General features: G+C 43.6%; 1 protein-coding gene across 1 annotated transcript; it reads right to left on the bottom strand.

Annotated features, from left to right (window-relative positions):
- Window positions 1–6,532: 6,532 nt before the first annotated feature.
- Window positions 6,533–13,646, bottom strand: LOC136702754 (polymeric immunoglobulin receptor-like). Its single transcript, XM_066677895.1, has 8 exons — window positions 13,526–13,646; window positions 8,922–9,236; window positions 7,930–8,232; window positions 7,603–7,692; window positions 7,322–7,420; window positions 7,160–7,218; window positions 6,831–6,896; window positions 6,533–6,640 (listed from the first exon to the last, which is right to left on the bottom strand). The coding sequence occupies exons 1-8, from the start codon at window positions 13,572–13,574 to the stop codon at window positions 6,533–6,535; spliced, it is 1,089 nt and encodes a 362-aa protein (XP_066533992.1). The 5' UTR covers window positions 13,575–13,646.
- Window positions 13,647–14,019: the final 373 nt, after the last annotated feature.

Genomic DNA, 14,019 nt, shown 5'->3' with positions numbered 1-14,019 from the left:
ATCTGCATGAGACTGGACTTTACCCAACGTTTTCATCAGCAGCTGAGTGAGAAATCAGTCCACACCCAGCTGATAAGGAACTGAGAGTCATGAGAACACTTACTACTTCCTCTTTTGTGGCTCCTATTTTATATCTTGGTAGATGAAGCCACACTGTCAGAAGGTGAGTGTGGTCAGTGTTTATTGCCCAGGAGAGAGTGTGGAACCTGCATCTAGCTTTGATTAGGAGAGAACTGACTGTAGGAACCAGGACGAAGACATGAAACATTCACCCATCTGTCCACATCAGAATAAACCCCCACTGTGACCCAAACCCATGGAGATGAGATGGAGGTGGCTGCTAAAGTATTTCTGGAGACACAGCAGGAGGCAGAGCTGCACGGACTGAGGAGGGGCTTCTCACTGTATCAGAACCTGTCAGTCACATTACAACATGGATGTGAGACGTGGATGACCTTGGACCAAACTGCCCCATTGTCCTATATCCTCCTTCAAAAGGGCATCAAACAACTCCCCCACTGTAACATACCCCCAGACTATACATGAGAAAGGCTTGTTATTTCTCAGTATTACATAAAATAAATAAAGACAATGGAGACACTAGACTGGAGAGAGAGTGAAGGCTTTTATTTACTGACGGAACATGTCATTCACTGTGAAGTAAAATATAACAAGTGATAAAGGTGGAAACTGGACTTTGTTATTAAAAGGTGAAGAAAGCTTTGACAGCGTCACACGACTTTAGTAAACTATGAGACACAAAAATAAGCCACAGCCTCATCTGTGGAGCATTCAATAAACATGAACTCTACAGCATGTGAATATTTAAGACCACAGCAGAGCTGCAGAACTCCATTACTCCAGACTGACCACTCCATCCCTTCTGTAGTGGACTCAGATCGGACCTGGTGGAGACAGGCAATAACTGAAACCTGACCACCTCAAGACGAGTAGACGGTTGCCCACAGCAGGACTGAAGCAGGACTGAAGCTGGTGCCTTTCTTTCTCTTGGTGTCAGACCACAACCTCCACCATTTGCAGAAAGACTAGTGACCACAGCAAAGGCTCTGTAATGAGAAGTGGATAAGAGAGATATCCTCTGTTTAAACCAAGGCTGAAACTATCCTAGAGGTCACTATAGAAACAGTAGTCACTCTGTGAGGGATTTGAACTGAGGACTTTGTTATGAGACAGGAGTCCTACAGGATGAGCTGCTGTGTACCAGGGGAGAGGAACCCAAGAGCAGAGCAGTGTAGTTAATTTAAGGCAACATGTAGACTTCAGCAGGATTCAGTCTCAGCTGAACACATGCTCTAACCTGAAAACAGGTGTAGAAATAAAGACCACTTCACCCACCCATATTAGTGAAAGTTTGAACGGGAAAGAGAACAGAGGCCCCCAGGGGGAAAACAGTCTGTCTCCTTAGTGACTGAGACCAATCAATAACTAAAGAGTGTTTCTCTGAACACAAGAAGAGAAGAAAACAGAGAGGGGAACAGAGTCCTGGGAGACTCAGGGCACAGAGGAAGGGTGAGAGGATTCGGGAAAACCTGAGACAACTGGAAAAGAAACAAGAGGGAGTGTGAAATCTCTTTACCTGGCTGTATCTGTAGCCCACCTGAGACAAAAGAGCCAGCAGGAAGGGGCTGGTCGTGCAGGTTTATATATCCCCAGCTCCAGGTGTAGGGGGGTTACACTGTTTGTCTCTGGTGGTGCACTAGACTCCTCCCTGTGGCCGGGGCAGGAACAGCACCAGAGCAAACCCTTTACAATAACAAGAATATTAGAATAAACACACGTTTATATTAATTCTAATAGAGAGGTTATGCCTTTTTACACCCATTAATATTCATCTCAGATACTTAGATTGTGTTAATGTCATGTGACCTGTTTTAACCTGCATTTGCCCCTCCCCACCACGTCACACACTCACTCACTTCTTTTTGGGCATCTGCAGCAGTGTGTACAGAGGTGATGATGACGTGGTCTGTGGTGTGTTGTGCTCACTTTGTAGATGGTTAGAGATCTTTGTCCCTCTGCTTCCTCTCTGTTGTCATAGTGACAAGGCCACATTGTGGTTAAAGATGGGGCCTGATTCTGAGGGTGTGTTCACACTACTTCACTGTGTATGATAACATCCAAGTGCACCTCCAGACCTTTGAGGAGGTCACAGAGTGTGAGGAGTGGGAGAAATACTATTTATCTGCATTTATCTGCTCAACTTAACTTTTGTGTAAGACATAAATATATGACACAACTATAAATATAAATAAATATAAAAATATAATATAACATGGAGATGCAATGAAGAGGGAAGAGATGTGTATTTGTCACTTACTCCAGTCTCTATCCTCTCTTCATTTTGTCTCTTTGGACTTACTTCAGCAGAGGACTACATTTCCCAAGATCCTTTGCGAGACCGTCTGCAAGAGTCAACCAATCGAGTCACTTTCCATTGTTCCCAACCACCTGAATTCTAATTTCAGCTGTGTGTCATTTAAGGGTGATTAAGTCTGTATTTAAGTGTTTGCTGTGAACTGCCCTTATCTGTGTTTATGAAGTTTTTCTCTTTTTTTGATACTTTTCACATTTTTGAACTTTTGTTTGTACTTTTTGACTTTCCTTTGGGATTCGCCCCTTATCTGATTTGTTTACTTTTTTTTTTTTTCGGCTTGACCCTGGAATGTTATTTGTTCTCTCTTCTCTTTGTCCTTATTTTCTTTTCATTAACTTTTGGCTGTATTTTTATCAGCTTATATCCTCTCAATCTCTCAAACCTGACAGTATTCAGTGAATATAGAATTACAAATAGAGTGATACTGACCCCTAACAGTGAGTTTTACCAGAACTAGAAAACACATTTCTATAAATCTGCAGTGTGTGTTATTACATGTGTGTGTAATGTTGGAGTAAACACACTCCTACAGAAACACTCACCTGTTCCTGCTCCTCCTGGTGTGTGTCCTGTTTGTTTACAGTAGGGTACAGCACGAGAGCATCATCCTGTTGAAACACAAATTCAGCCAATCACACGCTTTCTGAACACAATAAAAGTTTCACATGGAAAAGTTCTACCAGAGTTCCCACTCTCAGCAGCTCTTCCACTGTCTTGACTGCCCCCCAAAGTATGCTGGCCAACAGCGGGTTACAGTTCCTCAGGATGGCCTGGAGTAGATCCCGTTCAGACATATCCTCCCTCCAGTGAAGACATAAGGCCCTGTACTGGTAGGCAAAATCCCTGACATTCTCCTGTGGCCCTTGTCTCTTAGCCATCTCTCTGCTTCAGCCTCATAGTCTTCTGACCATGGAAAGATTGCTTTGAACTGGGCCCAGGTCCTGACTGTCTTCTTCTCTGCTTGTCACCAGGCCTTGGCTGTGTCTGATAGCACAGAAGTGAGAGCAGCCAGAACCTCAGAATCACTCAGGGGTCTTACAGCTAGAAATTATTTGCATTTTTCTATAAATGCTAGGGGATCTTGCTCCTCACTGTAGTCTCCATACCTGGGGAACTCCAGCTTAATACAGGGCTTTAGTGGAGCAGTGGACAGGCTGTCACTGGTGGTGGTTGTTTGAGGCTGTTGATGGTCTCCTGGAGTAGGCCTCACAGAAAGTGTTGGAAGGAAGGGAGTAGAGGCTGATGCAGTCAGGGTACGGCACCACCTCTCCAGCTGTTTGCCTATCCTGGTGAAACAGTCCAGAACAGACTTGCCCAACTCATGCACTTCCAGTTCAATCACCTTCTTTAGATTTTCATTTTGTCTCTGTAGTCGGTAGGTGAGTTGCACCTCTATGGTGTAGTCTCAGTTCCATCCCTTGCTTCAGTGTCCTCAGGGCCTCTTGCAGTGTTGAGATGTCTGCAGAGTAACTGGGAGGCTCTTGAATCTTGGCCTCCAGGTTACTAAATCTTTCCTCAATGGTTTGGAGGTGCTCAGTTGTCTGCAATGTCTCACTGCTCTCAGGAGGTGGTGGAGGAGTAAAATAAAAATAAAAATGTATTTATTTAAAAATAAATAAATAAATAAATAAATAAAAACACAGGCCCCATGTTGGGCACCACTTTGTAACTGCTAGTCTAATGTCCCTTAATAAGCCAGCACCAGTGAGGGAGTAGTGAGTGTTGTCATGGTGCAGAAGGCTCTGTGTGGTCCTCTGGGTGCAGGGGTCTGTAGTTTTGTCAGTTCTCTTCAACACAGAATATAGAACACTCCAGGGATTAGATTGTATCCACTAGTCTAATGTGCCTTAATAAGCGAGCTACAAAGATATTATGAGGAAGGGTATCACCTGGGACTGTGTACAAGTTGTATGGATGGAGGCAACTAAGAGTGATGTATTTTATAGTAGTCTAATTAGGCATAGACATCCACAAGACAATTAAATGCAGAATATGAATATATTGTACAGGTATACAAACAGAAACACCCCATAAAGTAATTCACAATACTCTCCCCCACCCACACACAGAGCCACCAAACAGACAAAACAGACAACTCCCAAATAACCAGTCAATAACAAACACCCAATAAATACAAAGTGAATAAGGTCCATAGGTTACTTTGCAGTGCTTCGATTTTAGCGATTCAAGGACTAGTATGTTTTTTACTTGATGCCACAAGGCAGTAAACAGTTCTTATATGAGGTCCCTGTAGTAGCTGAGATAGGGGAAAGCAGATGGCACCAGGTGGTAGCAGCTGGTAGAGAGAAGAACTAGGAGCTCCAGTCTATTTGTGAGGAGGTGGAGTGGTGTTTGATATCCATAAATAATCATTTAACATCAGTCCCTGACCTCACTAATATTCTTGTGGGTTGTTCAGTTTTAGACCAGATTTCTACTGTCCATGGTTCTGAAACTGAGCTGGAGAATGGAGCTTCAGGACCTTGGACAGAGCATGTGCAGGGCTCAGGAATGTTACTTCATTGTGTATTAGATACGTATGGGTTGTAGTCCCCACAGTCTGTGTGTGAGAGAGAAATAGAGCACAGAAAGAGGAAAAGACTACATTACCCATAATCCCCATGTGGTCTCAGCTTTAAAAGAAGTGTAAAAAGCAGACGTCAGCACTGAGAGAGAAGAGAGCTCTCTCTGACCGTCAGCAGACAGACAGAAATAACACACACACAGTTTCAGTGACCAGCCATGCTGAAATGAGACCAGCAATGCAGAAGTGAGGAGGGGGAGGTGCCCAAACTTCTGCATGTGACTCTCTGACCAATTCAAACGCTTGTGTTTTAAAATGCACTGAGTGTCCAAATGTTTACAGACACCTGCAAATCCAACAACTCAAGGGTGTTGATCATGATCCTGTTCCCCCTCTGCTGCAGTAACAGCCTCTACTCTTCTGTGGAGGCTTCAGAACATTGCTGTGAGGATTTGATGGACGCTACAAGTGCATTAGTGAGGTCAGGTGCTGATGGTGGATGATTAGTTCCAGTCTAACTCATGCTGAAGGGATTGGATGGAGCTGCATCACTCCAGAAAACACAGTCTCACTGCTCCACAGCCCATTGTTGGGGGTCTTTATACCCCTCTAGCCCACACTTGGCATTGAGCACGGTGACCTTAAGCTGTGCAGCTGGTCCAGAGCGTCCAGTTTCATTGTCTGTGTCCACAGTGGGGTGTTATAGTGGAGCTCAGTGGAAATAACAGTTGTGAGGCCTTCATCAGACAAAGGCAGATAAAACAGTGGCCGTCCGCTCTGATAATGAACAACAAGCTGCAACCAACCAAGCTCCACCCCCCACCACTGTGGTTAAGACTCTACCACAGAAGAGGAAGCACAGGACCTGAAAGGAAACGCCTCTGTGTGCTGCAACCTAGCAACAGTGAGCACAACATAACACAGCCTCCATCTGAATCATAGACCCCCAGCTACGTTAAGGTGGCCCCCTGATCTGTGTTTACCCCCCATCCCCCACCAGTGCGCTGAAGAGAGTCCAATAAGAGGAAGTCAATGAGGAAACACGCTGCTGCAGAGGCTCAACAGGAAGTGTGTGTGTGTGTGTGTGTGTGTGTGTGTGTGTGTGTGTGTGTGTGTATGTGTGTGTGTGTGTGTGAGAGAGTGTGTGTGTGACAGAGTGTTAAAGCAGGTCACATGACCACTGTGGGCTACTCAAGGCCTAGACTGAGACTCCCATCAGCCTCCATCAGTGCACAGCGTCTAAGAGAATGATTTAAATTGTAAATTAATTCTATATTTAACCATTGTGTGTTAATGATATTTGACGCTGTATTCACTCGAGAGTCTTATTTATTTATTAAACCACATTATACACCCATCATGACACAAACAGAATCTATAACACACTGAATCACTGTCTGTCAGAATCAGAAAGATATATTATATTATAGAAAAGTTCAAATGGAAAAGATCAACAGGAAATTTAAACAAATAATAAAGTAAATGCAGCAGAGAGTCGAGAGGAAACTTCAAATTTACTGTAGAATGAACACAACGCAAACTGTAGACAATATTAATACTTCATAATCAATAAAAATATCAAATAATTGTGTGTGTGTGTGTGTGTGTGTGTGTTAACTGCGTTTGATACAGGCGTATTCTGTAGTATCTCCAGTGTCCAGCAGTGTGTGTGCTGATGTTGATGGTTTGTTGTGGACCACAGTGGAGTACGTCACATCGTCCTGCAGCAACAACACATTCAGAAACACTACGTTACGCCCTGGGCTTATTAACCTTTAACAAATAGAGTGACACTGACCCCTTACAGTGAGTTTTACCAGAACTAGAAAACACATTTCTATAAATCTGCAGTGTGTGTTATTACATGTGTGTGTAATGTTGGAGTAAACACACTCCTACAGAAACACTCACCTGTTCCTGCTCCTCTTGGTGTGTGTCCTGTTTGTTTACAGTAGTGTACAGCACGAGAGCGTCATCCTGTTGAAACACAGATTCAGCCAATCACACGCTTTCTGAACACAATAAAACCTTCACATGGAGCTTTTCCCTCCACATCTGAAAAGCAGCTTTAAACCCTGGATGGAAACCACAGAGTCTCAACAAAAGCCTGAGAACTGCCGAGAGAGAAACAGCGGAGGTGGAAAACTAAAGGAAAACACAGGGAATGCTCCCGGATTCAGGAGTTTGGAAAAAGCAGTGAGGTCAGTCTCTGTGCTGCAGTGGCGTAGTGCAGGTCTTACCTGAGTCTCCTGACCTCCTCTACTTCCTGTCTGACTCTCCGTCCGTCCTCGTCTCTGAGCTGTAGAATTAAAGCAGAGACTCACACACAGCAACAGGACTGAGCTCCCAACACTGTGTGTGTGTGTGTGTGTGTGTGTGTGTGTGTGTGTGTGTGTGTGTACCTCTGTATCTCCAGTAGAAGACTCCTCCGAGGACCATCAACAGCAGTGAAGCCCCCACAGCAGCGCAGATGTAGATGTAGTTGACTGATGAATCTGAACCTGAAAGAACAGAGAGTGTGTGATGGTGGGGGTCTCTGGTTAAAATCTATCCTCAGTCTTAACAATGCTTTAGAAAAACGTGTCTCCGACCCACACCCCACACATTTCTAAAAGGAGCAGCACATTCGCTGTGAAACGGTAATTACAGAAATGTGAAATCTGGGGCTGGAATTAGCTTTTACCTTTTTGGGAGGAAACTGTGGAGGAAGGTTCAGCTGCAGATGTGGGAATGATTTGATCAAGTGTTGAACTCGGTGTTGGAGGTGGGATCCCTGCGAGGAGAGAAGAGTCCATGATGAATGTTGTAGAGATGAGCACTGTGCTGGAACTACACTGGAAACTTCCAGAATCCCAAACATTTTACACTACTACATTAATTCTACAACTGATCCACACTCAATAATTCATCACACACTGATGACCTCAGGACTGGTCACTGGTAAAGACCAGCACTACGTTATGAAGATGGTCCTCTACCTGCATCACAACACATTCACACTGTGTTTTACCTTCAACAGTGAGACTGATGTCTTTGGGTCCACTTCCATCAGCTTCACAACTGTACCATCCTCCATCCTCTTCAGTCAGGTGTGATATGAGCAGAGAGAGATTTCCTGGAGAGTGAGAGTTAAACAGCTGGACTCTGTCTCTCTCCTGATGAATGTCAATGAGGATCATTTCTGATGAGCTCTTGATTATCTTCCAGGTGAATCTCTTGGGTTTGGCTCGTAGTTCAGAGCAGTAACAGGGCAGCAGGACTGACTCTCCTAGACGTGCTCTGATAGATGTTTCACTGTTGTCCAGAGCACAACCTGCAGAAACACAGGAGCATAAAGACTTCAGTATGAATCCTGTGCAGTAATGAGATTCTCTCAGCTGAATTGTTCAACATTATTTTGAAGACTCTGCTCTGAACGGATGAAATAACTGCACTTTAATGTAACTCAGTAAAATGGTCAGAGGGAGTGAGTGACCAACCTGGTCTTCATCAGTTAAACAGGATTTAAAATGCTGTAAATACACTGTAAACAATGGAAACCTACAGCGAGTGACTGAAGTGGTTTATTGAAGTCAAACTGTGGATGATCAGTGTTTATTGGAGTTTAATAAAACTATGTAATCTTCTTGTTCCCACATGAAGTGTTTGGAGGGTGAGCTGATGAACTGTGTGTTACAGTGGAGGCTGTAGATTTGCTGCATTTCCTGACCAATGAGCAGCTTAATGATAAAGAAGACTGACCACACAACTGACCACTGCAAACAGAAGCATTTCACAACACTTTCATTGCACTGATGTTGTTCTACTGCTACAACAATCAGCAACTTCACACAATGACTTCACACACTTTACACACTTCACAAAGACTTCATTTCTGAAGCAGCGCAGACAAAGACCAAAGGTGTGTGTAGAGTGTCCCCAACACAACTGTAGACACCAGTGAAGATAAATGTAGTTCTGACATCATCATTACATTATGGATATTGATCAGAGAGGGGTTACCTTTAACAGTGAGTCTGATGTATGTGAATCCACTTCCTCCAGCATCACATTTGTACTCTCCTCCATCCTCTTCAGTCAGGTGTGATATGAGCAGAGAGAGATTTCCTGGAGAGTGAGAGTTAAACAGCTGGACTCTGTTTTTGTACTCAGCAGAAAGTGTTATGGTAGTCCCACTGTTTCCATTTTTTCCATCTTTCTCCCAGGTGAATGTCTCAGGTGTAGAGTTGGTGTCAGTGCAGTAACAGGGCAGCAGTACTGACTCTCCAGTGTATGCAGTAATCTCTGTTCTCTGCCTGTGGTTTTCCAGTGTGCATCCTGCAGAAACACAGCAGTGAATGTTCTTCATCTTTAAACACCTCTGAACATGTGGAAGTTTTTCAAAATGAAGCTTGACGTTCTCACAACAAAGTGTCATCACCTGCACAACACTCGCTTCATCACAAACAGAGCGTTACTTTAAAGACGTCTTTATAAAAAGAGATCACTGACCAGTCCAGACTCCAATCTACTGTTCCTCACTTTAACCACAGTCAGAAACAGAGAGGATTGTACAGGTACATTTCTGTTCAACAAGTAAAAACAATGGAAATGTACCATCAAAGGAACAACAGTGGTCTTGGTCTATTGGAATATCCTACTCTCATGTTTCTAACTGAAGTTACTGAAGACCTGTGCTTAAGGGGACCACCCCAGTGATGTGAGGGGGATCACCCCAGTTACAGTGTGGTATCTGTTACTGAGAGTGTTCTGGAGAGAACACTGTTCTGACTCTATCACAATGATGGGAGAAAATCACCTCGGCTTGAGTGGAGGTTTCATACAGAACCATGAAGACTCCAAGAAGCCCTAGTGTTACTAATGGTTCATGTCCTGGTCACATGCTTCACCAAAAAAGACTCCCACCACTGCTACAAGTCAAAGAGCCCATTTCAGTTCCATTCTAGCGTCTCTTCACCAGAATCTGAAGCTCTAACTGGACTGTGGTGGACAGTGGACAGTAGGAAAAGAGATGAACTTACCTTCAGCCACATGGAGGACAAGCAGAAGATAAAAACACAGCTGCATTGTGTCTGAGATCTACAACACCGTCACTACACACAGCAACAACAACACTCCTGAAGATCCACCTCCTCACAAACTACACAACTGAACACCAACACACACCAGTGTCCTCAACTCCACAACATTCCCCACAATATCAGCACTAAACTAAAGCCTGAGCGCTTTACTGGACTCTTCCACAACGTCACTGTGTTCTCTCTCTCTCTCTCTCTCTCTCTCTCTCTCTCTCTCTCTCTCTCTCTCTCTCTCTCTCTAACACCATAAATGGGGAAGTGCACTTGGTGTTTTCACTTGTTACTTCCTTTTTCTTCTCTTCATAGCCCATGTTGCACCATGTAGTGTCCACTGCGCAGACTCAGAGAGAAACAGGCCCCATCTCTCTTAACCACAACTGTGGCCTCATTGCCATGACAACAGAGAGGAAGCAGAGGCCCAAGATAGTGCTATCTCTGACCATCACCTAAGTTATCACCTCATCACCCCTCTGTACACACACCTCCACTCTGCAATCCTTTAGCCTTTGTTGAGTTTCAACCCTTAAACTCCCAAAATTTAGTGAGTATAAAGCTAAAGTAAATCTGTAACTATCTCAACATAGGTAGACTGCTCTGTAATGAGAACACAGTAAAGATGAACAGGGGTCAGATGAGCTCTCTCTCTCTCTCTCTCTCTCTCTCTCTCTCTCTCTCTCTCTCTCTCTCTCTCTCTCTCTCTGCTATTCTCACACATTAAATACAGGTATGTGGTTGTGTCTTGTAGCACTCACTCTCTTCCTTCCCATGACATCATCCACTACGTCACACATGCAGAAGGACTGAAGTTCACAGGATCAGTCATGGGTCGGTTAAAGAAAATAAAAATGACCAAGTAAAAGGAGGCAGAACAATACAATAATAGTATTTATGTGTTTTATTATTGGAGACACTTTTAGAAACAGTTCTAATCAAGAGAAAGGAAAGCAGTTAAAAGTCATGGTGATAAATGTGGCCCCCACACTACACCCGCCCTCTTCTGTGAGAAGGTTATTAGCCGTACAGACCAGTGTGAGATGTGTTTCTCTCCACAGAGCTGATCACTGTCACCTCGCTCCACTCTGATGATGGTGTGCTGGTGTTAGACGTGAGAAAGGGAAGGAACAAGAAAATTCTAAGCAGTCACACACTCCACACACAGCCTCAGGAGCGGAGAGCTTCCACACCTGCAGTGGACTGTACCCAGAGCCCTGACTACAACAGAACCAGAGATCAGTGCTCGGGACCAAGTCCAGTCTCAAAAACAGCTTTTACACTTCACCAATAGAATCACATCCATGGAGCAACTGGGTCTGGGTCCGGAAAAGGCTCTAGTGTGAAAATGCTGAGAGAGAGACAAACAGGCCCCATCTCCATTAACCACAACTATGACCTCATCACCATGACAACAGAGAGGAAGCAGAGAGAATAGTCACATCTCTGACCATCTACAAACTGACCACAGCACACCAGAGACACGTGCCGTTGTGTGCTTAGCTGAACCTAAGTGTGCTTTTAGGTCCTTTACACCTTTATTTACTCCACAAAACATGGGAATTTCTTTTTTAATTCATCCGAGAACTTACATTTACGTTTTGGCATAGCTGCTCGAGATGAGGGTGGGTACATGAGATTTGCCTGACGTAAACAAGGACTACTGACATGCAGACTGACCATTTAAATTTTTACAGAGAAGGTTATCGGCCAATAACGGTAGCTCTACAGTCAGACCGTCCAATCAGAAGATTTTAGGCTACTTCACCACGCCCCCTTCTCACTCAAGCGAACCCGTTGGAGTAGGGGAGGGCGGGACTAGTTTGTGAATGAAAAGCTTCTTGAAATTCTATGTAAGCTCTAGAAAAACAAAATCCCGGACGTTTGTGAAATTCAGCCTGGACATTTTTTTAAGTCTAAAAAGGAGGACATATCCAGGTAAAAGAGGACATCTGGTCACAGTCTAAGGTCCACCAGCACTCTGGACTTTACCGGGTGTCTTCACACTGTTAAAGTGTTCATCGGCAGCTGATGAGTAACTGTCAGAGTCATGGGACCACACACCACTTCCTCTTTCATGGTGCAGTGATTCTCAGTAAATGAACTCACACTGACCTCAGTACAGACACAGTGGACTGGTCAGTGTGGGCCACTCTACTGAGATACACCTGCAGATGTGTGAGATGTGAATGGCTTTGAGTTAGAGCCGTAACATTAAAATCACCTTGTTTCTACACTCACTGCTCCACTGACCACACAGGAGCACTGTGTAGTTCTACACTGCTCTGCACAGAGCCCCACTGTTACCAGGGAGTGAGTGTGAAAATGAAGCTGAGGTCACCACAGACACTCTACAGTCTCAGGTTATTGTTTTTATTGCCGCTGCCACAATGTTTCTATCAAACAAACGCAGCATCAGTTCATTTTACTGAATCAGTGAATTTATAAAGAAGATTCAGTGAGTTTGTTCACTGCTCAGACTGCTCTCAGGTCAGTACAGTCACACAGTAAATCACCCTAAGAGAGAGAAACCCACCCATTAACATAAGAGATGGTAACAGAAAGATAACACAGGAGGAATTAAAACATGCTTAAGATTTTAGAACCTGTTTGAAATGTTATTATATCCCCCCTTCTTCATCAACAAACACCAGGTTAATACACACTTACAGTGAATGTCTACAATTGCAGGGAACTGCAGTTCTCTCTGGTTTGTTTATGTTCAGAATCTGTGCATCTTTTAAGGTGGGATGGTGTGTTTAAGAGAAAAATGACTGTTGTTGCATGTGGCTGAAGTGTAAATTGCGTAAGTTTTTATTCACTGTTTTGAATCACCAAAGAAACTCATTTGTAACTTGAGTTGTTTAGTTTTGAATCACTTTCGGTCTGTGTTTACTTTCATGCAGTTACAGTGGGTTTCTACCTAAATCTGAATCAGCAGAAAAGAGTCAATTTAACCCACAAATGGAGCAGGAATAGAGCAACATCATCATCTCTTTTCATGCTTTTCAACATTAGGAGGACATTTTTGGCCAAGAGACAGGAAGCCTAACGTATTTGACTGAGCCACTTTGTTTTTTGTTTTTTTTTTCCTAATTTTTTTCCTGCTTTTTTAAACACATTGGACTGGTTCCCAGCTCAAACAGATTGAAGAGGAGCAAATGTTGAAGAAACATCTTCTGAATTTTATTAAAAACATTTTTGATCATGATTGCGAACATAAACTTTAAATGATTTAATGATATTAATAAAACTATTGTTCTCTGATTCGAGTTGGTGAACACTTCAGAGCCCAGTGTACGTTATCTACAGCTGTTCACATCAGAAACACAGTTCAGCTCAGGTTTAATTTCAAATAAAACTAATATGACTTCAGTAAAAGTTTAGCTGAATGTCCAGGAAATGGTAATTTTAGCAAATAAACAATGAAATCTTAAAAAGTGAGAACATATATGAGTTTGAACAACACAGTGCTCCTCTGTGGTCACTGGAGTCAGTGGAGAATGAGTGAAGAATCTAGGAGAAAATCTCACTCACCTTCAGAGCCCTGAGGTCCAGTGAAGAGAAGATAAAACATCAGCAACATTGTCCCTAGTAAAAACAGCACTGAGTTCCAGCACAGTGACCACTCCACACTCACTCTACACACACACACACTGTTTACACACACACACACACACACACACACAGTCTAAGGTCCACCAGCACACTGGACTTTACCGGGTGTCTTCACACTGTTAAAGTGTTCATCGGCAGCTGATGAGTAACTGTCAGAGTCATGGGACCACACATCACTTCCTCTTTCATGGTGCAGTGATTCTCAGTAAATGAACTCACACTGACCTCAGTACAGACACAGTGGACTGGTCAGTGTGGGCCACTCTACTGAGATACACCTGCAGATGTGTGTGATGTGAATGGCTTTGAGTTAGAGCCGTAACATTAAAATCACCTTGTTTCTACACTCACTGCTCCACTGACCACACAGGAGCACTGTGTAGTTCTACACTGTTCTGCACAGAGCCCCACTG

This window comes from Hoplias malabaricus, chromosome 7, assembly GCF_029633855.1.
Source record: "Hoplias malabaricus isolate fHopMal1 chromosome 7, fHopMal1.hap1, whole genome shotgun sequence".
Classification (NCBI taxonomy): domain Eukaryota; kingdom Metazoa; phylum Chordata; class Actinopteri; order Characiformes; family Erythrinidae; genus Hoplias; species Hoplias malabaricus.
Note: the sequence above shows the minus strand (reverse complement) of the source record. Positions and strands in the feature narration are given on the sequence as shown.

What these genes read in the sequence shown, in the direction of transcription:
- LOC136702754 (XM_066677895.1), bottom strand. Translation starts at nt 13,574, where the DNA reads ATGTTGCTGATGTTTTATCTTCTCTTCACTGGACCTCAGGGCTCTGAA. An exon ending in CATCAGACTCACTGTTAAAG is followed by an intron (nt 8,233 to 8,921) that starts GTAACCCCTCTC and finishes GTGTTTCTGCAG; the next exon opens with GTTGTGCTCTGGACAACAGT. An exon ending in ACCAAGAGGAGCAGGAACAG is followed by an intron (nt 6,641 to 6,830) that starts GTGAGTGTTTCT and finishes TTGTTGCTGCAG; the next exon opens with GACGATGTGACGTACTCCAC.